Source organism: Ranitomeya imitator, chromosome 2, assembly GCF_032444005.1.
Source record: "Ranitomeya imitator isolate aRanImi1 chromosome 2, aRanImi1.pri, whole genome shotgun sequence".
NCBI lineage: Eukaryota > Metazoa > Chordata > Amphibia > Anura > Dendrobatidae > Ranitomeya > Ranitomeya imitator.
Genome location: NC_091283.1, coordinates 603,820,602 through 603,848,569, shown reverse-complemented (window position 1 = coordinate 603,848,569; position 27,968 = coordinate 603,820,602). Strand labels below are relative to the sequence as shown.

The 27,968-nt window shown below is 44.3% G+C and overlaps 1 protein-coding gene across 1 annotated transcript in view; it reads right to left on the bottom strand.

Moving 5' to 3' along the window:
• The window catches only part of CYTH1 (cytohesin 1), an 84,371-nt gene that overhangs the window by 27,997 nt on the left and 28,406 nt on the right, over nucleotides 1-27,968 (bottom strand). The window contains exons 3-7 of the mRNA XM_069752417.1: nucleotides 8,611-8,675; nucleotides 7,950-8,016; nucleotides 5,203-5,321; nucleotides 4,650-4,730; nucleotides 4,056-4,168 (exon numbers count right to left, since the gene is read on the bottom strand). Of these exons, the coding sequence (XP_069608518.1) occupies nucleotides 4,056-4,168; nucleotides 4,650-4,730; nucleotides 5,203-5,321; nucleotides 7,950-8,016; nucleotides 8,611-8,675 (445 nt within the window). The remainder of the gene's footprint in view (nucleotides 1-4,055; nucleotides 4,169-4,649; nucleotides 4,731-5,202; nucleotides 5,322-7,949; nucleotides 8,017-8,610; nucleotides 8,676-27,968) is intronic.

Genomic DNA, 27,968 nt, shown 5'->3' with positions numbered 1-27,968 from the left:
TGCGCTGGTACATTGCGGGCAATGGGAGCGCTAACGGACGCGTTGCATGGCGTTAATTTCGCCGTGCAACGCTGTCCGTTAGCGGTCTGACCAAAACGCAATGTGACCCCAGCCTTATTACACCAGTTCTGTCAGGAGGAATGGACCTAAATTCTGACCAACTATTGTGAGAAGCTTGTGAAAGGATATCCCAAATGTTTGACCTAAGTCATTCAGTTGAAGTGCAATGGTACCAAATACTAATGAAATTTATGTAAACTTTTGACTTTGCAGTAAGTAATAAACATGCCTTAAAATATTCTCTCTCTCTAAAACCCATGTGATAGAAAATCTTTTGACGCAAATACATTCCCTTGAACAATCCCATAAAAAAAAAATCCATCAGCTAATATCTTGATTAACTTGAACAAGCAAAAATATGACCTGAAGAGACTTCTAGACCAAAGCTACTCAAAACATAGGGAAAGGTTACAGCAGTTCTTCTATGACTTTGCAGACAAACGTGGTGTCCCTCTAGCTTGAAGTATCCATCCTAAATCCCCAACAACATTTAGCCAATTGATACAGGATGCTACAGGATCGATAATCAATGGATCCAAACAAATTGCTGAGGGATTGACAGGATATTATAGCTCCCTGTACAATATTGATGCCCAATATGTAGATAAGTCACCAACCCAACTTCATTTGAAAATTGATCAATACATGAAAGACACTGCTCTGCCCTCAATACCGGATGACACAAAGGCATCCCTAAAGCAATCATTTCAAGATACTTCAGGTCATCAAAAAGCTCCCCATCTAACAAATGCCCAGGTCAAGATGGTTACGCTGCCAAATTTTATAAAACACTTGCTACGCAATTAACACCATTCTCAACCAAAGTATCTAATTCAGTTTAGACTTCAAACCCTTTTCCCAGACAAACTCTGGAAACCCATATTTTGGTGATACCAAAACCTGGGAAAGACCAAACATTATGCTCAAGTTACAGGCCAATATACTTGACATTGACGTTAAACTTTTCTCTAAAATCATAGTGACCACATTAGCCCCTGATGCCTCATATCGTGCAAAACGATCAAGTAGGATGTGTGTCCCAGAGGGAGGCAAGAGACAACGCAATTAAAACGATGCTGCTTATGTCCTATACGAAGTTGAAAAAGATCCCAGCATACATTCTATCAGTTGATGCTGAAAAAGCATTTGACTGGGTTAACTGGCCATTTCTACATAGTGCTCTTAAATCAATTTAGGTCCCAAAGTCTCAACAAAATTATGGCTTTATATCAAGACCCCTCTGCCAAGGTCCGTTGCAATGGTACCTATTCAGAATCTTTGTCGAATGGAACAAGACAGGGGTGTCCACTATCCCCATTATTGTACGATATTGTGATAGAACATCTGGCAATGGCCCTCAGGAAAAACTACAATATTCAAGGAATCTCAGTCAAGCACAAATCTCAAATTGGCGCTATACGCAGATGACCTCCTGTTGTACATCACTAATCCTAAAACATCATTGCGGTCTATTCTGAAAGAATTTAAGACATAGTCGACAGAGTAATTTTAAGGCAAATCTTTCTAAGTCAGAGATTCTGAACATCAATATCTCACAGGATGAGGCACAATTGTTTAACGGGTCCTTTCCTTTTCGTTGGTGCAATGGTTCTATGAAATATCTTGGGGTCCAATTACACTCAGACTTGTCCCAGCTCTTCAATCTGAATCATGAGCCTTTGCTCAGTCGTGTTAAAGCTGAGCTCCAGGCTTATGACAAAACACAATTATCCTGGTTCGGTAGAATAAACGTATTAAAGATGGACATTCTTCCGAAACTGCATTATGTATTTCAAGCGGTTCCAATTGCACTCCCCTGTTCGTTTATTAAGCAACTAAATACAGTCTGTAACAATATCATTTGGAGTTGAAAAAGCTCAAGTCTGGCCATTAAATTTTTGAGATCTAAATCTCAAAAGGGGAAGGGGGGGGTCAGCCTCCTGAATTTTCAACTTTATCATGCTGCGGCTGTGCTGGGGTGGATGGTGGACTGCTTTCATTGTGCGAATCAGAAGCAATGGGTCACACTAGAGTCATTTCTATTATGCCTAGACTTAACTTTTCTACCCTGGATTTCTAAACACTTTCATTCTTCAAAGGGACCACTCCCCCCATTAAGAGTTTGGGACCAATTGGTAAAGAAACTTAACATTTCTAAGATTCCAGGACCTATGACACCGACCATTGACAATCCAGAATTTTCCCCTGGAGTTGGAGTGAGTAAATACCTGGTCTTCAACTATAAAACTAGACTCCATCAGGTCCTTGCAAATTTCATTAATATACCATCGCTAAATGAGCTTAAAGCTCTCTACCCCGATGAAACCATACCTTGGTTTTCATACCTCCAGTTCCATTCATTCATTGATTCGCTTCAGCCATTCTCGGTGCTCAAGTCAGACCCTTTTCAGTTTGATTCGTTGCTGATCAGAGAAGTTGCACCCAATCATACGATAATAATAATAATAATCTTTATTTTTTATATAGCGCTAACATATTCCGCAGCGCTTTACAGTTTACACACATTATCATCGCTGTCCCCGATGGGGCTCACATTCTAAATTCCCTATCAGTATGTCTTTGGAATGTGGGAGGAAACCCATGCAAACACGGAGAGAACATACAAACTCTTTGCAGATGTTGTCCTGGGTGGGATTAGAACCCAGGACTCCAGCGCTGCAAGGCTGCTGTGCTAACCACTGAGCCACCGTGCTGCCTCATACAATCTCCCAAATATATTATATTTTGCCATCTCAGACTAATACAGAGCTCCTATGGTTCAAGAAAGAGTGGGAGAGCAAGATTGTGATGACCTTCTCGAAGGAGCAATGGAACAAAACTTTTTTGCACACACAGACTTCCATTGGCTTGTAAATCTCAATAAAAAAAAAAAAATTACAAAATCATAACTAGATGGTATCGTTGTCCAGCAGATCTTCATAAGATATTTCCCTCGGTCTTCAATAAATGCTGGAAATGTGAAAATGCTTTAGGCACTATGCTTCATATCTGGTGGGAATGCCCTCAAATAAGTGGCCTCTGGAGCAAAGTCTTTGATGTTCTAAACACATTACAGGGGAATCAATCTAGAACTCCCCAGATCGGACTTTTTTCTATGATACCAGGGTCTTTTAAATCTATCAAAAGAGGATTGTTGAAACACTGTTTATCCGCCACTTGAACAGTCATTCCCAGACACTGGCGTTCTAGAATTACTCCATCTATCCAAGAATAGTCTCTTGAAATGGATTTTTTGTGTAGAATAGAAAGACTCTCTGCTCATAATACAATTAGCTCAGACAATTTTTTCCGTACTTAGCGAGGATGGATTTTATTCAGAGATTCCCCCCCGAGTACTCCTCAATCCTTCTGTCGTGATGAAGACACCATATATTGTACTTGTGCATACCTGAATCTGGGTGGATTCATAAACCATGCTCATCTCTTCCTCTTCCTGTAAGGATCTCTTCTTGACTTTTCTATTTTGTGATAATTTTCTACTAAAAGTTCTTTTCTTTCCTTTGTTAGGCTTGACAAAGCCCAACTTGATTGCAAGAAGTTAATGAATAATTTGTTACTATGTCATACTTTTCTTAAAAAGTGGTATTCTGATATGTGATTTGACGTTAGCATATTTGTCTTACTATTTTTTAAACCTTTTGACAGTATTACTATGGTTTGTACCGCTATAATGAAAACCACCTCTGTGGTAACTATATGCTGTTCTTAATTAATAAATAAACTAATTTATGAAAAAAAATATCTTTTTTCTCATTCTGGCATTTGGCAAATATCATTAATTATGGTAATCCTAACTGAGCTAAAAAGGGAAATGTTTATTCTGATTTCAAGTCAGATATTGAGAAAAACATGCATATGTGTCTTTTTATATAGTGTATGGTAACTTCTGATTTAAACTGTAGGGGTAATTTTACTGTAGCAGTTGAGCAGCTAAGCACAAAAATGTGGAAGATAAGGCAGAAAACAGCATGAACCTGTAGACTCGAAGACTCCTGGGTTACACTGACAGTAACGCTGTGCAAACGCCTCCATCATTCGATCGATTTTCTGAGCTTCTCCTGGTAAGCGAAAACTCCACAGAAATTGACTGATTGGAACAAAAAGAAATGGTAAACAGCAGAAAATAACAGTTACATAGTAAAACCTCATTCACCCCTGTATTGTTTCTGATTAAGGCACATAAATGGAAGAAACATCTACACAAAGTAAAAACAAAAAAGGTGAATATATTAGGGGTCTGAATCATATTAATTCAAAAGAGACAATGCTTCAGTCAATTGATCCCGGTGTGTAAAGTGTGACATTATCGAGGTTAGGAAGTCCTTCATTTGGCAGAATATATTCTTGCAGGTACTAAAATCTAATGAAGAAATATGAAAATCACTTAATTACAGCGAACAGGCTTATCCCAAGTGTGGAAGTTTAGTGTCTACTAATCGATTTTTTAGTCCGTAAACCCTCTGCAAGCTCACAACTAAAATGAATGAATGTAAAGAGCAGGGCTTAGATCAGACCCCAGTGAAATGTCCTAGTAGTATCCAGTAAGTAAAACGAATCCAGCAACTCACCGAAGTGCCTGCACCAAGTTGAGGTCTGTGAACTCGTGAAGCTCCACAAATGCATGAAGGATACGGATGTTGAAGTCATCTCTAAATGTGGAAATGAAAGCAGAAATAAATACAGATTGTAAGAGAAAGAAGTCAATAACTGGCAAATCTAAATAATACTCTATATTTTGAAAGACGTTACACCAGGAACAGACATCCATCTGATCTATTTGGAAAATTTTTTAAAAATAATTGCGTTCTTGGCAGTCACGCAGTAGGGACCTACTTCGTTTGGCTTTTTTCACTTCATGTTCGGTATTTCAATAGAGCTCCATTTAACCATTAAAGGGGAAAATGTGTCATGTTATTTTAGTAATTCAGCAATGTCCCAGTCATTCAACATCAATAGTGATGGTTGCTAGAAAGTGGCTTTTAGGTGGTCATAAGATCAGCTCTTGGTAGCCAAATTCAAACAGATAATATGGTAAGGAAACTATTGCTTATCTTTCTCTATTTAGTTGCCATCTCCTGAAAGGACTCTAAAATTCTCAAAACAACATGTATATGTTCTTACCTTTCCCCCAAATAGTCTCCAATAGCAGTTTTGTTTAATCCTTCCCCTTTGTACAAAAACTGAGCAATGTTCTCACATGTATTTGTTAGGAGCTCGTTCTGAATCAAGAACTGGATACCCTGTAAAATAAGATGTGTGTAAGGACTTAATGTCACAGCATTCCCTTTTATTTGCCTCTAAAATCACTCAAATACCGATTATCCAAAATCCAGATTTTATTATGAGGGATAACATTCTGTATTAAGAAGAACATTCTGTACGCAGAAATCACCCTTCAGTAAATGGATTAAGTATGCACCGGTTTCCAGCTGTTTTCCAAACATTTATAATGTAGTAAAATAAATAGTGTCTAGGGAGGGATCATTGAAATGTGGCTGACCACAGAGCATAAGTGGTTAAACTTTAGTTATTGGATTCCTGAGCATTATAGCTGTAGCACATCTGTCAACAGCCGTCCTTCTTCGGGAGATAGCATTGGCCCAACTGCTGACGACATGCCAGCAAATAACTGTATACAATGCTCTACGTCAGGGGTACACAACATTTTTTGGTCCAACGGCCACATTGCCTTACTGAACGAATCCATAGGGCTGTCTTTTTTTTTTTTTTAAAGGGGTAAATACATGAATACATCACCAGAACCAAGCTTTGAGTATTTAAGGATTTGGAGTTTTAACCCCTTAATTACCTCCAATACGTCTTTTTACTCACCTGATATATAAAAAACTAGCATCCCCCATACCGGTGACAATCCAGCAGCGGTCGGCTGTACACTATGGGTGACAACTGGCTGTATCAGCCACAATCAGTGTTGGCACTGTCCATATCTGTTTAACCCCTTAGATGCTGCTGTCAATAGTGACTATATCATATAAACGGTTAACAGGGTGAGGGGGCTTCCTCTTTAACCCCATTAGCACCCTGCGATTATGATTGTGTGGTCTTGATGTTTGCCATGGCAATTCACGGCCAAATTGCAGCCTAAAGGTACCTTCACACATAACGATATTGTTAACGATATCGTTGCTATTTGTGACGTAGCAACGATATCGTTAATGAAATCGTTATGTGTGACAGCGACCAACGATCAGGCCCCTGCTGGGAGATCGTTGGTCGCTGAATAAAGTCCAGAACTTTATTTCGTCGCTGGACTCCCTGGAGACATCGCTGGATCGGCGTGTGTGACACCGATCCAGCGATGTCTTCACTGGTAACCAGGGTAAACATCGGGTAACTAAGCGCAGGGCCGCGCTTAGTAACCCGATGTTTACCCTGGTTACCATGCTAAAAGTAAAAAAAAACAAACACTACATACTTACCTACCGCTGTCTGTCCTCCAGCGCTGCGCTCTACTCTCCTCCTGTACTGGCTGTGAGCCGGAAAGCAGAGCGGTGACGTCACCGCTCTGCTTTCCGGCTCCCAGACAGTACAGGAGGAGAGCAGAGAAGCAGAGCGCAGCGCTGGAGGACAGACAGCGGTAGGTAAGTATGTAGTGTTTGTTTTTTTTTGCTTTTAGCATGGTAACCAGGGTAAACATCGGGTTACTAAGCGCGGCCCTGCGCTTAGTTACCCGATGTTTACCCTGGTTACCGGCATCGTTGGTCGCTGGAGAGCGGTCTGTGTGACAGCTCTCCAGCGACCAAACAGCGACGCTGCAGCGATCCGGATCGTTGTCGGTATCGCTGCAGCGTCGCTAAATGTGAAGGGGCCTTTAGAGTCCCAAGCTAGAGTGGCCTGTTCAGAAGTTAGCGACATTTAAGTGGTAAAAATACACTTTATCATTCCTGTCATATCACTTTGCATTCATTCCTGAAAAATCACCTGAAGGGTAAATAAACTATATGACAGCAGGTATCAATATGTCGGGGGGTGCTATTTTCAAAATGGTATCACTTTTGGAGGCTTTCCAATATATAGGACCCCCAAAGTCATTTCAAACCTGAATAGGTCTTTCAAAAGAATACATTTTGTACATTTCCTTGAAAAAAATGAAAAATTACTGCTACATTTCTAAACCTCTTAAAAAGGCCAACAAAATAAAATAACATTTTACAAATGGTGCTGATGTAAAGCACACGAGGGAAATGTTATTAAGATTATTCTGTGGTATAACAAACTGGATTAAAGGGATAATCATTCAAAGGTTGAATTTTTTTTTTACATTTTTGCTATATTTCTGATATTTTTTATAAACACATCGACCGAAATTTACCATTATCAATAATGGTAATGTGTCACAAAAAAAAAAAAAAAAAAACAATCTCAAAATCATTGGGATCTGTTGAAGCGTTCCAGAGTTATTGCCAAATAAAAGGAAACTGGTCAGATTTAAAAAATTTGGCACGGTCACTAAGGGGTTAAAAAAAAAACAAAAAACCGCAAATACATTTGACGATAGGAAGAAAGTGGTGTCTCTCAGACAGCCCTTATGTTGTGCAGGCCTGCTTTAAGTCATAGCAGAAAGCCTCTACAAAAAATGTATTAGATGGTCACCCATTCATTTCACATGTAGGGGACCACTGCTATCTTACACTGAGAGGGTCGCAAGCCACATCCAGACCCCTACCTGTCATCTCACTTCCGCTCCACCTTGTAGTAGGAACACCCAAAACGGCCATGAACAGCGGCCATGACAGCCAAAGCTTTCCCACTAAAATCACACAGACGTTATACCTAGATCCAGGGGTTTCCACCTTACCCCCATTGAATATTCTTGCATCAAGCACCACCATCACACTGTTACATACCTTTTTAGGATCCATATTGAACTTTTTTCTTCCCATTGCAACTTGTTTATTCTTTTGCATATTTTTCCTGTTAAGCATTTGACAGTTAATATTACAGAAAGGCAGCAGATGTCTAATAAGCGTATTATAGACTAGTTACAGTACATTTTTTCCAACATTTTCAAGTTCTTACAAGGTTATTTTTTTTTAGAAATCAGAACCCCTTCTAATAACCAACGCTTCAAATTTCTTTATATTATAAGCTATTCTGTGATATAAACAGACTTCCTAGCAACATGATATTATTTGATAAGCTTTCGTTGACTGCACTCTTACTCCATCTTTTTGCCTGTTCTGCGCCTCACTGCAATGTGCCATACAAGACTTAAAAAGGAACTTATTACATCCAGAAATGCCACTTACTTGCAGATATAGTGGTAATCTGCAGGAAAATAGTGTCCCAATCATGATACTGGAGCAGCAGCTTACATGAAGTTTTATTTTCCTTGTAGCTGCTTGCTTCTAGCTAATGGGGCGGTGCAGCAGGTTGTAACAGTGTCTGCTCACCATACAGTGCACACACAAACTGAAGGGCAGACTGTCAATATTAAATGGGCCAGGGAGTGACTACAGCCGTTCTCACTGTATAGTGAACTGTGTACCAATGGAAGATCTTGCTTACCTCTCTTCCAGGCTTCCCAAATTTTCGATTTCATTTGTAACTTCTGCTATCTCCTCTTTGAGTCTCTGAAAAAAATAAAAATAAAAATCAAATGAAAAATTAAATGAAACTATTCTACAAAATATGTAGGATCATTATATAAATTAAAGCACTTTACTTTTAGTTTCAATAAATTTTTATTTTCAAAAGTTAAAGGAATTTTTCAGAACAATCTCCCATGCAAGGGAGCGCTATACTTATTAGTCAAGAAAAGTATATAAAATTGAACAAGAAGGAATAAAACTTTAACAGTATAAACATAAATACGATAAGACAAAGGGTTAAGAACACGAGGGGAGGGGATGATTAAGAGATTTTACACTGTGTCTTAGAGGTAAGAATGATAAAAGTTGAAAGGCGGGTCAGAGGGATTCTATTAAAGGGAACCTGTCACCCTGTTTTTTCAAGAAGAGCTAAAAATAGCGTTAAATAGGGGCAGAGCTGGGCTTTACATTAGTGTATTTTGGAGCCTTTATTCCCCACCTATGCTGCCGAAATACCTTTGTAAAGTCGCCGTTTTGGGTTGTCACTCACGCTGGTCAAGTCATATGGGCGTGGTGACAGCGCTGTTTCTCCCCCAGATCTCCGTTGGTGGCGTAGTGTGCGCATGTCCAAGTGGCGAATCCACTGCGCAGCTTCAAGGAAAAGAGCGCGATCTGCGCTATTCAGGCGTTTATCGGTGGACGCGCCCATCTTTGTGAGGCCGCGCGTGCGCAGATGGTTCTTCTCGGCTTCCCGGGGCTTCAGGAAAATGGCCGCGGGATGCTGCGCGTGCGCCCTCCATCTGCGCACGCGCGGCATCCCCCGGCCATTTTCCTGAAGCCCCGGGAAGCCGAGAAGAACCATCTGCGCACGCGCGGCCTCACAAAGATGGCTGCGCCCACCGATAAACGCCTGAATAGCGCAGATCGCGCTATTTTCCTTGAAGCTGCGCAGTGGATTCGCCACTTGGACATGCGCACACCACTACGCCACCAACGGAGATCTGGGGGAGAAACAGCGCTGTCACCACGCCCATATGACCTGACCAGCGTGAGTGACAGCCCAAAACGGCGACTTTACAAAGGTATTTCGGCAGCATAGGTGGGGAATAAAGGCTCCAAAATACACTAATGTAAAGCCCAGCTCTGCCCCTATTTAACGCTATTTTTAGCTCTTCTTGAAAAAACGGGGTGACAGGTTCCCTTTAAGATGTATTTACTCGACTCCTCACATAGATAGCTCTAGAGCTTGGCTAAAGTTTATATTAGAGTCCAATTCTATCCAAGGCTTCCAGGTCTGGTAGAAAATGTCCCATGTATCATTCCTTGTAGCTTGTATTCGTTCATAGAGTAGGATGGTGTTCATCTCATCCATAACCAGTGACAGTGAAAGTGAAAGAGAAGGTGCTTTCCATCTAGTCGCAATGTGTAGTTTTGCAGCCATACAAAGCTGATTGACTAGGTTGCGGAATTTATTGGAAAAACCTGGGAATTTAGCTCCTAAAAGGAAGACAGCTGGATCAAGGTGGATTGTTTTGCCATACAATCTTTTTACTGTAGATTGAATCTTTCGCCACAATGTTGAGACAACTGGGCATTCCCACCATATGTGCTTCATGTCTCCCAGGGCACCACATCCCCTAAAGCAATGATCCGTTATATTCGGATATACAGCATGGAGTTTACTCGGAACTTGATATGTCCTGTGTAAAAGTTTGAGGGATGTCTCAACTAGAGAGGTCTGGCAACTACCCCTGGAAAGTGTATTACAACTTCTTTGCCATTCCTCTAAGGACATAGTCACACCTAAATCCTCATCCCACTGTTCCATAAATTTAAGCTTTTCGTCTCCATGTGCATTGTAACCCTGCTGTTCTGTTCGGTCTGGGGAGACCTATTTTGAACTTTGGTATTTTTTGGGGTGTTCAAGATGCGGTTCTGAAACTTGTGGTTGATTGACTTAAATGAGGATGGGTCGGTCGGCCACGGGTTTCAGAGCCGCATCTTGAATATTTTAACCCCTTCATGACCCAGCCTATTTTGACCTTAATGACCTGGCCGTTTTTTGCAATTCTGACCAGTGTCCCTTTATGAGGTAATAACTCAGGAACGCTTCAACGGATCCTAGCGGTTCTGAGATTGTTTTTTCGTGACATATTGGGCTTCATGTTAGTGGTAAATTTAGGTCAATAAATTCTGCGTTTATTTGTGATAAAAACGGAAATTTGGCGAAAATTTTGAAAATTTCGCAATTTTCACATTTTGAATTTTTATTCTGTTAAACCAGAGAGTTATGTGACACAAAATAGTTAATAAATAACATTTCCCACATGTCTACTTTACACCAGCACAATTTTGGAAACAAAATTTTTTTTTGCTAGGAAGTTATAAGAGTTAAAATTTGACCAGCGATTTCTCATTTTTACAACGAAATTTACAAAACCATTTTTTTTAGGGACCACCTCACATTTGAAGTCAGTTTGAGGGGTCTATATGGCTGAAAATACCCAAAAGTGACACCATTCTAAAAAATGCACCCCTCAAGGTGCACAAAACCACATTCAAGAAGTTTTTTAACCCTTCAGGTGCTTCACAGCAGCAGAAGCAACATGGAAGGAAAAAATGAACATTTAACTTTTTAGTCACAAAAATTATCTTTTAGCAACATTTTTTTTATTTTCCCAATGGTACAAGGAGAAACTGAACCACGAAAGTTGTTGTCCAATTTGTCCTGAGTACGCTGATACCTCATATGTGGTGGTAAACCACTGTTTGGGCGCACGGCAGGGCTTGGAAGGGAAGGAGCGCCATTTGACTTTTTGAATGAAAAATTGGCTCCACTCTTTAGCGGACACCATGTCACGTTTGGAGAGCCCCCGTGTGCCTAAAAGTTGGAGCTCCCCCACACGTGACCCCATTTTGGAAACTAGACGCCCCAAGGAACTTATCTAGATGCATAGTGAGAACTTTGAACCCCCGGGGGCTTCACAAATTGATCCGTAAAAATGAAAAAGTACTTTTTTTTCACAAAAAAATTCTTTTAGCCTCAATTTTTTTCATTTTCACATGGGTAACAGGATAAAATGGATCCTAAAATTTGTTGGGCAATTTCTCATGAGTACGCCGATACCTCACATGTGGGGGTAAACCACTGTTTGGGCACATGGTAAGGTTCGGAAGGGAAGGAGCGCCATTTGACTTTTTGAATGAAAAATTATCTCCATCGTTAGCGGACACCATGTCGTGTTTGGAGAGCCCCCGTGTGCCTAAACATTGGAGCTCCCCCACAAATGACCCCATTTTGGAAACTAGACCCCCCAAGGAACTTATCTAGATGCATATTGAGCACTTTAAACCCTCAGGTGCTTCACAAATTGATCTGTAAAAATGAAAAAGTACTTTTTTTTTCACAAAAAAATTCTTTTCGCCTCAGTTTTTCATTTTCACATGGGCAATAGGATAAAATGAATCCTAAAATTTGTTGGGCAATTTCTCCCGAGTACGCCGATACCTCATATGTGGGGGTAAACCACTGTTTGGGCACACGGCAGGGCTCGGAAGGGAAGGCGCGCCATTTGACTTTTTGAATGGAAAATTAGCTCCAATTGTTAGCGGACACCATGTCGCGTTTAGAGAGCCCCTGTGTGCCTATGCATTGGAGCTCCCCCACAAGTGACCCCATTTTGGAAACTAGACCCCCCAAGGAACTTATCTAGATGCATATTGAGCACTTTAAACCCCCAGGTGCTTCACAGAAGTTTATAATGCAGAGCCATGAAAATAAAAAATAATTTTTCTTTCCTCAAAAATGATTTTTAGCCTGGAATTTCCTATTTTGCCAAGGGTAATAGGAGAAATTGGACCGCAAATGTTGTTGTCCAGTTTGTCCTGAGTACGCTGATACCCCATATGTGGGGGTAAACCACTGTTTGGGCGCACGGCAGGGCTCGGAAGGGAAGGCACGCCAATTGGCTTTTTAAATGGAAAATTAGCTCCAATCATTAGCGGACACCATGTCACGTTTGGAGAGCCCCTGTGTGCCTAAACATTGGAGATCCCCCACATATGACCCCATTTTGGAAACTAGACCCCTAAAGGAACTAATCTAGATGTGTGGTGAGGACTTTGAACTTCCAAGTGCTTCACAGAAGTTTATAACGCAGAGCCATGAAAATAAAATAAAAATTTTATTTTCTCTAAAATGATTTTTTAGCCTGCAATTTATTATTTTCCCAAGGGTAAAAGGAGAAATTTGACCCCAAAAGTTGTTGTACAGTTTCTCCTGAGTACGCTGATACCCCATATGTGGGGGTAAACCACAGTTTGGGCACATGTCGGGGCTCGGAAGTCAAGTAGTGACATTTTGAAATGCAGACTTTGATGGAATGCTCTGCGGGCGTTACGTTGCGTTTGCAGAGCCCCTGATGTGGCTAAACAGTAGAAACCCCCCACAAGTGACCCCATTTTAGAAACTAGACCCCGAAAGGAACTTATCTAGATGTGAGGTGAGCACTTTGAACCCCCAAGTGCTTCACAGAAGTTTATAACACAGAGCAGTGAAAATAATAAATACGTTTTCTTTCCTCAAAAATAATTTTTTAGCCCAGAATTTTTTATTTTCCCAAGGGTTACAGGAGAAATTGGACCCCAAAAGTTGTTGTCCAGTTTCTCCTGAGTACGCTGATACCCCATATGTGGGGGTAAACCACTGTTTGGGCACACGTCGGGGCTCAGAAGGGAAGTAGTGACTTTTGAAATGCAGACTTTGATGGAATGGTCTGCGGGCGTCACGTTGCGTTTGCAGAGCCCCTGGTGTGCCTAAACAGTAGAAACCCCCCACAAGTGACCCCATTTTGGAAACTAGACCCCCCAAGGAACTTATCTAGATATGTGGTGAGCACTTTGAACCCCCAAGTGCTTCACAGACGTTTACAACGCAGAGCCGTGAAAATAAAAAATCATTTTTCTTTCCTCAAAAATGATGTTTTAGCAAGCAATTTTTTATTTTCTCAAGGGTAACAGGAGAAATTGGACCCCAGTAATTGTTGCCCAGTTTGTCCTGAGTACGCTGATACCCCATATGTGGGGGTAAACCACTGTTTGGGCACATGTCGGGGCTCGGAAGTCAAGTAGTGACGTTTTGAAATGCAGACTTTGATGGAATGGTCTGCGGGCGTCACGTTGCGTTTGCAGAGCCCCTGGTGTGCCTAAACAGTAGAAACCCCCCACAAGTGACCCCATTTTGGAAACTAGACCCCCCAAGGAACTTATCTAGATATGTGGTGAGCACTTTGAACCCCCAAGTGCTTCACAGACGTTTACAACGCAGAGCCGTGAAAATAAAAAATCATTTTACTTTCCTCAAAAATGATGTTTTAGCAAGCAATTTTTTATTTTCTCAAGGGTAACAGGAGAAATTGGACCCCAGTAATTGTTGCCCAGTTTGTCCTGAGTACACTGATACCCCATATGTGGGGGTAAACCACTGTTTGGGCACACGTCGGGGCTCGGAAGGGAAGGAGCACCATTTGACTTTTTGAATGAAAGATTGGCTGGAATCAATGGTGGCGCCATGTTGCGTTTGGAGACCCCTGATGTGCCTAAACAGTGGAAACCCCTCAATTCTAACGCCAACACACCCCTAACCCTTATCCCAACTGTAGCCGTAACCCTAACCACAACCCTAACCGCAACACACCCCTAACCACAACCCTAACCCCAACACACCCCTAACCCTAACCACAACCCTAATTCCAACCCAACCCTAACCCTAAGGCTATGTACCCACGTTGCGGATTCGTGTGAGATTTTTCCGCACCATTTTTGAAAAATCCGCGGGTAAAAGGCACTGCGTTTTACCTGCGGATTTACTGCGGATTTCACCTGCGGATTCCTATTGAGGAATAGGTGTAAAACGCTGCGGAATCCGCACAAAGAATTGACATGCTGCGGAAAATACAACGCAGCGTTTCCGTGCGGTATTTTCCGCACCATGGGCACAGCGGATTTGGTTTTCCATAGGTTTACATGGTACTGTAAACCTGATGGAACACTGCTGCGGATCCGCAGCGGCCAATCCGCTGCGGATCCGCAGCCAAATCCGCACCGTGTGCACATAGCCTAATTCTAAAGGTATGTGCACACGCTTCGGAAAACGCTGCGGATCCGCAGCAGTTTCCCATGAGTTTACATTTCAATGTAAACCTATGGGAAACAAAAATCGCTGTACACATGCTGCGGAAAAACTGCACGGAAACGCAGCGGTTTACATTCCGCAGCATGTCACTTCTTTCTGCGGATTCCACAGCGGTTTTACAACTGCTCCAATAGAAAATCGCAGTTGTAAAACCGCAGTGAAATGCGCAGAAAAACCGCGGTAAATCTGCCATAAATCCGCAGCGGTTTAGCACTGCGGATTTATCAAATCCGCTGCGGAAAAATCCGCAGAGGACCAGAATACGTGTGCACATACCGAAACCCTAACCCTACCCCTAACCCTACCCCTACCCCTAACCCTACCCCTAACCCTACCCCTAACCCTACCCCTAACCCTAACCCTACCCCTAACCCTACCCCTAACCCTACCCCTAACCCTACCCCTAACCCTACCCCTAACCCTACCCCTAACCCTAACCCTAGTTCTAACTCCAACCTTAGTGAAAAAAAAAAAAAATTCTTTATTTTATTATTGTCCCTATCTATGGGGGACAAATGGGGGGGGTCATTTACTGTTTTTTTATTTTGACCACTGTGATAGATTATATCACAGTGATCAAAATTCACATTGGAACGAATCTGCCGGCCGGCAGATTCGGCGGGCGCACTGCGCATGCGCCCGCCATTTTGGAACATGGCGGCGCTCGGGGAAGAAGACGGACGGGACCCCGCCAGGATCGGTAAGTATAAGGGGGGGAGATCAGGGCACAGGGGGGGGAGATCAGGGCACGGGGGGGCGTCGGAGCACGGGGGGGGAGGGATCGGAGCATGGGGGAGAGTGATCGGTGTGCGGGCGGGTGGATCGGTGTGCAGGGGGGGTGGATCGGTGTGCAGGGGGGGTGGTTCGGAGCACGGGGGGGGATCGGAGTGCGGGGGGGTTTGATTGGAGCACGGGGGGGTGTGATTGGAGCACGGGGGGAGCGGGCAGGAGGACGGGGGAGCGGAGCACAGGACGGAGGGGAGCGGACCACAGATCGGGGGGCTGGGGGGGCGATCGGAGGGGTGGGGTGGGGGCACATTAGTATTTCCAGCCATGGCCGATGATATTGTAGCATCGGCCATGGCTGGATTGTAATATTTCACCATTTTTTTAGGTGAAATATTACAAATCGCTCTGATTGGCAGTTTCACTTTCAACAGCCAATCAGAGCGATCGTAGCCACGAGGGGGTGAAGCCACCCCCCCTGGGCTAAACTACCACTCCCCCTGTCCCTGCAGATCGGGTGAAATGGGAGTTAACCCTTTCACCCGGCCTGCAGGGACGCGATCTTTCTGTGACACAGCATATGCGTCACAGGTCGGATTGGCACCGACTTTCATGACGCATACGCTGTGTCACAGGTCGGGAAGGGGTTAAAGAATATTGAAGTTCAAAGTCGGTCATTTTTGACCAACAGAACAGCAGGGTTTTAAAGACGAGTATATTAGGGAAATAGTTCCCCTGCCCAGGGGATCATCTAAACATCTCTGCTCATAACTGGTAGGGCGAAGGGGGGTCTTATGCTGTAAGATGTGCTCAGCAAAGTGGAAAATTTGGCATATACGTAGTGTTTCTTTAGCTGGTGGTGCATATTTTTGTATAAATTCTTGTCTGGTAAGCAATGTATTAAAAGGCGTGCAAAGGTGTTTCAAAATGGCTATACCATTAGATACCCACCAGGAGAAGGGGCGAGGATCCACTCCCGGTGGGAATGAGGGATTATGAAAGAGGTGGGTCAATAGGGAGGTAAAGCACTTTACTTTTAACTTTTTCATAAAATTAAATTTTCTTAAAAACCTGACCAAAGTCTGCCAATATTTTAACGTGATTAACCCTTTGAAATGAAGAACACAGAAGTTGTAGCACAGCTATGCTTTTATCTGTTTCATTCTGGTACATTACTTACTTGATCCTTCATGAGTATGGGTATGGCAAGGTGCCAGAAGCAGCACAGGCCCTTGGCGAGTACCACTACATCAACATGTCAGAAGGGTCAACTATTATTACTGATTAGTGAGCTGCATACAATTTTACAGATCTAAATGATCTTGTAGCTAGTGCATCAATAGGATCTGCTAACATTTTTGATCCATTGGACCCACTGTTCTACATTGAATTGAAAACTTCAGTAATTCTAAAGGATTATTCTCACATAAAATTACAAACTAAGTGCAAAACTAAGCAACCTTACAATTTTGTTAATAAAATCCTCTCCATTATTTTTATTATTCACTGCTCGTTGCCTAGGTTATCAGCCACTGGATTCAGACAGCTTTAGTCCCTGCACTCATTACATTCTACAGAGGCACAGATACCTCCATTTAAAACATTGGTGCAGCATTTAGACCAGCAGTGATATGATTTTGTTGGTCTGATCGGTCAAGCAGGCGCATTCTGCTCCCCCCTGACAAGCAGGAAGCCAGGAAACTGGAGATTGTTGGGCTCTGGAAAACAAATGTTGACGTACTCCCTCTAAAGGTACCGTCACACTAAGCGACGCTGCAGCGATACCGACAACGATGTCGATCGCTGCAGCGTCGCTGTTTGGTCGCTGGAGAGCTGTCACACAGACAGCTCTCCAGCGACCAACGATGCCGGTAACCAGGGTAAACATCGGGTTACTAAGCGCAGGGCCGCGCTTAGTAACCCGATGTTTACCCTGGTTACCATTGTAAAAGTAAAAAAACAATCACTACATACTTACCTTCCGCTGTCTGTCCCCGGCGCTGTGCTTTCCTGCACTGACTGAGCACAGCGGCCGGAAAGTAGAGCGGTGACGTCACCGCTGTGCTTTCCGGCTGGCCGGCGCTCACAGCCAGTGCAGAGAAGCACAGCGCCGGGGACAGACATCGGAAGGTAAGTATGTAGTGATTGTTTTTTTTAACTTTTACGCTGGTAACCAGGGTAAACATCGGGTTACTAAGCGCGGCCCTGCGCTTAGTAACCCGATGTTTACCCTGGTTACCAGTGAGGACATCGCTGAATCGGCGTCACACACGCCGATTCAGCGATGTCTGCAGGGAGTCCAGCGACGAAATAAAGTTCTGGACTTTCTGCAGCGACCAACGACATCACAGCAGGATCCTGATCGCTGCTGCGTGTCAAACTGAACGATATCGCTAGCCAGGACGCTGCAACGTCACGGATCGCTAGCGATATCGTTTAGTGTGACGGTACCTTAAGGTGTAAGCACACCTAATTAGATGACAGTCAGCAGAAGCCGCCAATTTCAGTTGAAGTACCTGGAATCCTAATGATTAAGTGAGTGTTCCTACTGTTCCCTAACAGCAAAATTGTCATGATCGACTTAGTTTGTGGGATTAGGTAGTTCAGAGGTTAATCTGGACAGCCTCACTCTGGGATTCTGGGAAGCTTCTTATAGCCTCATTGTGGGGTCATTCCTTATATACGTTGACCCTTGGCCGAGTGTGTGTGACCCTGTTGTGCCTGTGCTACTTTATGCTTGTCTGGTTCTGATCTGTTTCTGTCCCCGTTAAGAGTTCTGCCTGTCCCTCCTGTACTGCGCTGCTATCTCCGTGTATGACTCCTTGCCTACGTTTTAACTATTCTCTGCTCGCCCCTCTTGTACCCCACCACCCTCTCCGTGTATGACCACCGTTTGTCTGACCCGAGTTCCCTTCTCCAATACTCCAGGGTCCCTATAGCATTCTGCACTCATCTCCAACAGCAGGACGCTAAGCTCCGCCCCATGTGGTCACATGATTGCAGGTCCTTCTGCTTTCTGCTATCCTCAGGATCCCCTCTCACCACGCTGCTCAGGTCCCATCTGCCTGAGCTTTTCCCGCGGCAACAGACCCTGGGCTCTCCCGCAGTGTGGGCGAGTCACCCTGCTCAGCCATGGCAGTTCGCCGATGCTGACAGGATCCTGATAAAAATTGAAAGAAGGGCCACGCATGTTGGATTTCAATATGCCCAACCCACTCATTGAACTAAAAATGCATACCCATGTGAATATATACAGAACAGACCAAAAGTTTGGACACACCTTCTCATTTAAAGAGTTTTCTGTATTTTCATGACTATGAAAATTGTACATTCACACTGAAGGCATCAAAACTATGAATTTACACATGTGGAATTATATACTTAACAAAAAAGTGTGAAACAACTGAAATTATGTCTTATATTCTAGGTTCTTCAAAGTAGCCACCTTTTGCTTTGAAGACTGCTTTGCACACTCTTGCCATTCTCTTGATGAGCTTCAAGAGGTAGTCACCAGAAATGGTCTTCCAACAATCTTGAAGGAGTTCCCAGAGATGCTTAGCTCTTGTTGGCCCTTTTGCCTTCACTCTACGGCCCAGATCACCCCAAACCATCTCGTTTGGGTTCAGTTCTGGTGACTGGAGGCCAGGTCATCTGGCGTAGCACCCCATCACTCTCCTTCTTGGTCAAATAACCCTTACACAGCCTGGAGGTGTGTTTGGGGTCATTGTCCTGTTGAAAAATAAATGATGGTCCAACTAAACGCAAACCAGATGGAATAACATGCCGCTGCAAGATGCTGTTGTAGCCATGCTGGTTCAGTATGCCTTCAAGTTTGAATAAATCCCCAACAGTGTCACCAGCAAAGCACCCCCACACCATCACACCTCCTCCTCCATGCTTCACGGTGGGAACCAGGCATGTAGAGTTCATCCGTTCACCTTTTCTGCGTCGCACAAAGACACGGTGGTTGGAACCAAAGATCTCAAATTTGGACTCATCAGACCAAAGCACAGATTTCCACAGGTCTAATGTCTATTCCTTGTGTTCTTTAGCCCAAATAAGTCTCTTCTGCTTGTTGCCTGTCCTTAGCAGTGGTTTCCTAGCAGTTATTTTACCATTAAGGCCTGCTGCACAAAGTCTCCTCTTAACAGTTGTTGTAGAGATGTGTCTGCTGCTAGAACTCTGTGTGGCATTGACCTGGTCTCTAATCTGAGCTGCTGTTAACCTGCGAATTCTGAGGTTGGTGACTAGGATAAACTTATCCTCAGAAGCAGAGGTGACTCTTGGTCTTCCTTTCCTGGGGCGGTCCTCATGTGAGCCAGTTTCTTTGTAGCGCTTGATGGTTTTTGCCACTGCACTTAGGGACACTTTCAAAGTTTTCCCAATTTTCCGGACTGACGGACCTTCATTTCTTAAAGTAATGACGGACACTCGTTTTTCTTTAGTTAGCTGCTTTTTTCTTGCCATATTACAAATTCTAACAGTCTATTCAGTAGGACTATCAGCTGTGTATCCACCAGACTTCTGCACAACACAATTGATGGTCCCAACCCCATTTATAAGACAAGAAATCCCACTTATTAAACCTGACAGGGCACACCTGTGAAGTGAAAACCATTCCCGGTGACTACCTCTTGAAGCTCATCAAGAGAATGCCAAGAGTGTGCAAAGCAGTCAAAGCAAAAGGTGGCTACTTTGAAGAACCTAGAATATAAGACATAATTTCAGTTGTTTCACACTTTTTTGTTAAGTATATAATTCCACATGTGTTAATTCATAGTTTTGATGCCTTCAGTGTGAATGTACAATTTTCATAGTCATAAAAATACAGAAAACGGTAATTAGACCTACCGGTAATTGTATTTCCAGGAATCCATCCCGACAGCACCATTGGAGGACGTCCTTCTTACCTTCAGTGGGACAGGAACAACAAGTAGTTATAAGGACCCTCCCCATACCACCCACCAGTGATTTTCCAAAGTACCACATCTGGATGGATGCAAAAAAGAGTTTATTAACAAATTCTACACCAATGTTACATCACATTAGTATATAATACAATTTTGCAGTGGGAGGGAACTAGTAGTGCTGTCAGGATGGATTCCTGGAAATACAATTACCGGTAGGTCTAATTACCGGTTTCCAGTTCACCACCTGACAGCACCATTGGAGGAATACCAAAGAATGGTAATCTTAGGGTAGGACTACTGCATGCAATACTTTCCTACCAAAAGCTAGCTGTTGTGATGAGACATCTAGCTTATAGTGTCTAGCAAAGGTAGACAGACTAGTCCAAGTCGCTGCCCTACAGATCTGCTCTGCTTAAGCTCCCCCCTTTTCTGCCCATGACGTAGCTATAGCTCGGGTTGAATGGGCTCTAAGGATGTCTGGGGAATCCTTCCCTTGGGCTCTATATGCTAGGTCTACAGTAGTTTTAATCCACCTTGCAATGGTAGACTATGGTGATTTGCAACCTTTATTTGGTCCCCCGTACTGTACGAACAGGTTCGTGTCTCGTCTCCAACCTTCAGTCTCCCTTAGAATTTTAAAACTGTCTCTCTAACGTCCAGCTTATGATAGACCCCCTCTTTTGAGTTTCTAGGATGTTGGCAGAATGAGGGAAGGATTACTTCCTGGTTCATGTTTGTAGATGAAACTACATTGGGGAGAAAGGCCGGGTTAAGTCTTAAGACTACTCTGTCGTCAAAAACCTGAAGGTATGGGTCCTGTATGGATAACGCCTGCATTTCCCCTAATCTGTTAGCTGAAGTGATGGCTACCAAAAAGGCTCTTTTAAAAGGGAGTTTGGCTATATCCATGTCCTCTGATAACAGGTATGGGGATCTACACAGGGCATTAAGGACTAAATTTAGGTCCCAGGGTGGAGATGATTTTCTCACAGGAGGTCTCATTCTCTGTGTGGCTCTAGAGAACCTTGATATCCAAGGATGGGAGGCCAAAGAGGAGTCCAAGAAGACACTAAGGGCCACAATTTGTACTTTTAGAGTGCTAGGGCAGAGGCCTTTTTTAAATCCTAGTTGTAGAAAGTCAAGTATCCTAGGGATGTCTGGATTTGAAGTATCTACTGGGACTTCTCCTAAAAAAGGAATAAAATCGCTTCCAGATCTTATTATAGATCGCTGAAGTCACCGGCTTCCTGCTTGCTTGGAGTGTGGTGATCACATTCTCTGACAGGCCTCTCGATCTTAGGGTTAGGTGTTCAGGATCCAAGCAGATAGCTGGAGTGAGTTTGGGTTGTTGTGGAACACCGGACCTTGTACAGTAGATCCTGTCTCTTCGGTAGAAGAATAGGTCTTTCAGTCGACATTCTTGATAGTAGGGAGAACAAGCTTCTTCTTGGCCAAAAGGGAACCACCAAGATTACTGTTGCTCCCTCGTCTCATATCTTCCTGAATGTTCTTGGGATCAGTGGAAGAGGTGGAAAAGCGTACAGAAGACCTTCTCCCCAAGGTGGAGACAGAGCGTCGACTCCCGCTGTTCCCTCTAGGGGATTGAGAGAGAATAATGTTCTGGTCTTTGCATTTGACCTGGTGGCAAAGAGCTCCACTCAAGGCATTCCCCACTGCTGGCATATGCTGCTGAACACTTCTGGATTTACCTCCCACTCTCTGGGATCTATTGGCGTTTTGCTCAAAAAGTCTGCCACCTGGTTTTTGGCACCTTCCAGGTGGACCGCCGAGATGGATCTGACGGATTTTTTTGCCCATCTGAAAATCTGGACTGCTAGGTGCTGTAGAGATGGATGTCTCATGCCTCCCTGATGCCTTAGAAACGCCACTGCTGTCACATTGTCAGACAGTATCCTTACGTGTCTGACTGACCTGTGACTGGGCTTGATAAAGCACGTTCCAAATCGCATAAAGTTATCTGAAATTCGATGATTTGGTTGTCATCTCCAGACTCCACTTCCCCTGGTAGTATGTCCTTCCTATATGTCCGCCCCATCCGTACTGACTGGCGTATGTGACAACGGTGACACAGGGATAAAGGATCCATGGAACTCCCACCTTCAGGTTCTTCGGGATGGTCCACCAGGTTAGAGATTTCTTTCCTGAAGGAGAAAGTCATCTTCTTTTCCAGAGAACTTTGCCTTCTGTCCCAAGTTTTCAGAATCTTTCTGCAACCTCCGTGAGTGAAATTGACTCCACTTCACACAGGGAATACAGGCCGTCATTAAGCCCAGAATGCTCATTGCCTCCCTAATAGAGGCAGGGTTCCCTCAGAACCAGCGTACACTCTCGATTAATGTCACCTGTCTTTCTTCTGGCAGAAAAGATGTTCTGGTGTGGGAATGTAATATGACCCCCAAAAATTGTATTCTGGAATGTGCGACCAGGTTTGATTTCTCCCAATTGACAATCAACCCCAGCTCTTGTAGAATGGAGAGTGTGAAATTGCAATTGATTCTGAGAAGTTTCTCGGATTTCGCCATTATTAAAAAGTCGTCCAGGTATGGTACTATGGAAATACCTTGATTTCTTAAGTAGGCTACTACCTCTGACATCAGTTTAGTAAATATCCTGGGGGCCAAAGCTAGGCCGAAGGGGAGGCACCTGAATTGAAAATGATAAACTACTCCCTTGTTCATCAGAGCGAATCTCAGGAATTTCTGGTAGGCCTGTCCCACACGTCCAGATAATTCCGGTACCGGAAAAATCGGTACCGGAGTTATCCGTGTCCGTGTGCTCACGTGGCACATCAGTGTGGCACACGTGCGGCAGCCGTGTGCCGACTGGGTACCACACGCTCCGTGCAGGAGACAGCGCTACAGTTAAGCGCTGTCCCCTGCTTTGGGTGCTGAATCCAGAATTCATTTCTTCTCTCCAGCAGCGTTCGCTGGAACGAAGGAATGAAAAATCAGTTTTTTTTGTTTTTTTTTGCGGTGTAAATAAAGTTCCCGGTAATCTCCCCCCTCCCTCTATGGGAGGTGGAGCCGCATATTCACCACTCTAATAAGCGGCACCACGTGACCGCTCATACAGGAAGAGCTGCGACGCTGAGAGAATGCGCCGAGGGAGCTGGGTAAGTATTTTAATGCCAGTGGGCGGACGCACAGGAGGAGGGAGGGGGGAGATTACCGGGAACTTTATTTGGGGCATTCTTTGCGTCTGGAGGAGAGAAGGTTTTTCCACCAACATAGAAGAGGATTCTTTACTGTTAGGGCAGTGAGAATCTGGAATTGCTTGCCTGAGGAGGTGGTGATGGCGAACTCAGTCGAGGGGTTCAAGAGAGGCCTGGATGTCTTCCTGGAGCAGAACAATATTGTATCATACAATTATTAGGTTCTGTAGAAGGACGTAGATCTGGGGATTTATTATGATGGAATATAGGCTGAACTGGATGGACAAATGTCTTTTTTCGGCCTTACTAACTATGTTACTATGTTACTATGTTACACCGCAAAAAAAAAAATAAAAAAAACCCCTGATTTTTCATTCCTTCGCTCCAGCGAACGCTGCTGGAGAGAAGAAATGAATGGGGCTTCAGCACCACAAGCTGGGGGGACAGCGCTTACTGTAAGCGCTGTCTCCTGCACGGCACACGGACAGCATCCGTGTGCGGTACGTGTTTTACACGGACCCATTGACTTTAATGGGTCCGTGTGATCCATGCGTTCCCACATACACTGACATGTCTCCGTGTTTTCCAAACGGACACACGGTCCGTGAAAACACGCTGACATGTGCAGAGAAACATTGATTTTAATGTGTCTACGTGAGTCAGTGTCTCCGGTACGTGAGGAAACTGTCACCTCACATACCGGAGCCACTGACGTGTGAAACCGGCCATAGGAAGCATGGATTGGGACATGGTAGTATGCATTCTTTAGATATAAGGTGCACATCACCATGTCTATGTCTATCAGAGGTATTGTGGACTTTAGAGACTCCATCCTAAATCTCCTGTATCTTATCCACCTGTTCAGGGGTTTGAGATTTATAATAGTCTGTGAGTCTGCCGATGGTTTTTTTTATTGCTTCTCTCTGGGATGGGTACTGGGACAATTGCCTCTAATTTTAAATAGCTCCTGGATGTCTGGCCACATAGAAGAGTTTAAGAGGGGATAGGATCTGGTTACTATGAACCTTTCTGGATGAAGGCTGGTGAACTCTAGCTTGTAACCCTGACCGATTACCTGAAGAATCCATGGATTTTTGGATATACCGTATATACTCGAGTATAAGCCGAGAACTTCAGCCCATTTTTTTAGGCTGAAATTGCCCCTCTCGGCTTATACTCGAGTCATACCCAGGGGGTCGGCAGGGGAGGTGGAGCAGCTGTGTAATCATACTCACCTGCTCTTGCTGCAGTCCCTGGTTCCCCGGCAGCTTCTTCCTGTAGTGAGCGGTCACATGGTACTGCTCATTACAGTAATGAATATGGACCCCACTCCACTCCCATAGGGGTGGAGCCACATACTCATTACTAAAATGAGCGGTACCATGTGACTGCTCACTACAGGAAGAAGCTGCCGGCGCCAGGGAACCAGGGACAGCACCAGGAGCAGGCGAGTATAACGCAGTGCGCGATATTCACCTGCTCCCCCTTCCACCGTTGAATGCCGCTGCTGCGTCTTCCCCATCCTCTGCACTGACGCACAGGTTAGAGGGCACGATGACGCGATTAGTGTGCGCGCCGCCCTCTGCCTGAACAGTCAGTGCAGAGGACAGGGAAGACGCGGCGGCGGTGGGACAGGGAGCAGGTGAATATAGCAAGGGGCCGAGCGACGAGTATGTGATTTTTTTTTTTTTATCGCAGCAACAGCATATGGGGCAAATGTCTACATGGAGCATCTTATGGGGCATAATCAATGTTGTGCAGCTTTATATGGAGCAAATACCTTTATGGAGCATCTTATGGGGCCATTATCAACATTTGTGCAGCATTATATGGGGCATATTTTAATATGGAGCATCTTATGGGGCCCATTATAAACTTTATGGAGCATTATATGGGGCTCCTGATTCAATATGGATATTCAAAAACACAACCTACTGATGTCTCAATTAATTTTACTTTTATTGGTATCTATTTGTATTTTTGACATTTACCGGTAGCAGCTGCATTTTCCACCCTAGGCTTATACTCAAGTCATTAAGTTTTCCCAGTTTTTTGTGGCAAAATTAAGGGTCTCAGCTTATACTCGAGTATATACAGTATTCTACCAACCCCCTAGAAATATTTGTAACCGACCTCCCACTCTGATGTCATGTATTAGGTTTCCCTGATCCAGGACCCGGGAAGATGGAGTTTCTACCTTTTCCACCTTTGGGATAAGACCATCTCTCAGTTTTCCCCTTACCCCTATAGTCTGTCTTCTGACTGGGTCGGGGACCTACGAAAGGGTTGGTATTTTTTCGTATTTTCCTCAGGGAACCCTTTCTTTTTGTCTGAGGCTTTTTCTAATACAGTATGTCGTCTAGAATTGGCCCAAACACTTTACCCCCTGAGAACGGGATCCCACAAAGTTTATTCTTTGATTGAATATCCCCTGACCAAGTTTTTAGCCAGATAGTTCTTCTGGCTGCATTGGACAAAGACTCGCTTCTGGCGGCGAATCGCACCGACTCCGCTGAAGCGTCCACTATGAATCCTGTTGCGAGCTTTAGTAATGGCAAAGATTTAAGGATGACATCTCTAGAGGTTTTAGCCTTAAGATGTTCCTCCAAATCGTCCATCCATAGATGCATGGATCGGGCTACAGAGGTCGAGCGGCGTGACCGTGCTGAAAAGCCTCTGAGGCCAGTGCTGCCGCTGGGATCTGCCCGCCGGCAGACATCCGATGACCCGTCGACCGGAAGTGACACGGCCTGGCTGCTGGAAGCGGCCGCTACACACATACCAGCAGCTGGCGCCCGGACCGAGAGCCCCCGGCACGGAGGAAGCGGACCCAACCCCAGGAGGCACTTTCTGGAGGGTGCCCATAGTGGGACTGATTTGGGCCTGTCCTTGTATGGACAGGAGTCATTACTGGGGCACGACAGGGGTGTAGGTAATAGGTCCCCCGTCCCCATATCTCTACCCCACAACTACTGGACCCTCCTAGGGACCCTTCATCATGGGCATGGGTACCCTTCGTCCATAATTGGTGAGATCAAACCATTTTTTTTAGTTGAGCACAGTTTTCGGCGTGAGCACTTATTTTATATGTTGTATTGTTTTGTTCACTTTTAAATATTATTAGTAAAGGTTACGTTTTATTCTATTGGGTTATGCTCTTCTAGCTGTATTATACTGTTTACCCCAAGAGTTGTGCAACAGCTTGGTTTTTTCCAGCTGCAGCTGTCTCAGGACCCAACCCCAGGAGCAGCGCTACACTGGGGAGGCTGAGAGACCCCCCATCGCAGGTGTCAGCAGCAGATGTCTTGCTGTGGGGAAGGGAAAGGCTTGGCCCCCTGATCACCACCAATTGCACAGCACCGTCGAGGACATGATTGCCGTTCCTATCCACAGTGGGACAGGAAAAAGCACTCGTGGGTGGTAAGGGGAGGGTCCTTTTAATCGCTTGTTGTTCCTGTCCCACTGAGGATAAGGACGTCCTCCAATGGTGCTGTCAGGTGGTGAACTGGAAGTCTTTAAATGAGGTGTGTCCAAACTTTTGGTCTGTACTGTATATTAAAAATAGAAGAAAAATTTTATATGATTAGGGAACCTATTATTCCCCCCCGCCCCCCCATCTTAAACCACCAGCATATTTTTTTTTTAGCTTCACTGGTATGCTTTTAGTCAAACCGACTGGTAAACAAAAATAGTGCAGAACATTAAGTATGACTATAATTACACCCATATAGTCATGAGGGCAAAGCAGTCTCCTGGCTTCATCTTTACACCAAACCTACTCCACTGAAGCAGAGCATACAGATAGCCAAGAAAACCATATCATTCTTCATCTCAACCAGCCTAACATTTTAGGGATTGGATCTCTTTAACCCCTTCACGACATGCGCCGAACTAGTACTGTGCATGTTGTGCCTCCCCCTTTGATGTTGGCTCCTGCACGGAGCCCACATCTTTTCCTGCACACGTCAGCTGTTTTGACAAGCTGACATGTGCTCGCAACAGCCGCAGGTGGAATCGCAAACCACCTGCAGATGTTAACTCATTAAATGTCACTGTCAAACTGACAGCGTCATTTAACACGTGCCTCCGGGAAGCCCGCCGGAAATCCCACCCATCGGTAACCAAGTCACGTGATCGTGGGTCACTGATGGGTCGGCATGACAACCAGAGGTCTCCAGCAGACCTCTATGGTTATCACTGTCGGATTGCTATGAGCGCCGCCTGGTGATCTGATCATCGCCTGTATGTAGCAGAGCCAATCGGGTTATGGCAGCTTTTAGTCTCCCTTGAAGACTATTGAAGTATACCAAATGTAAGGCTAGGTTCCCAATGCG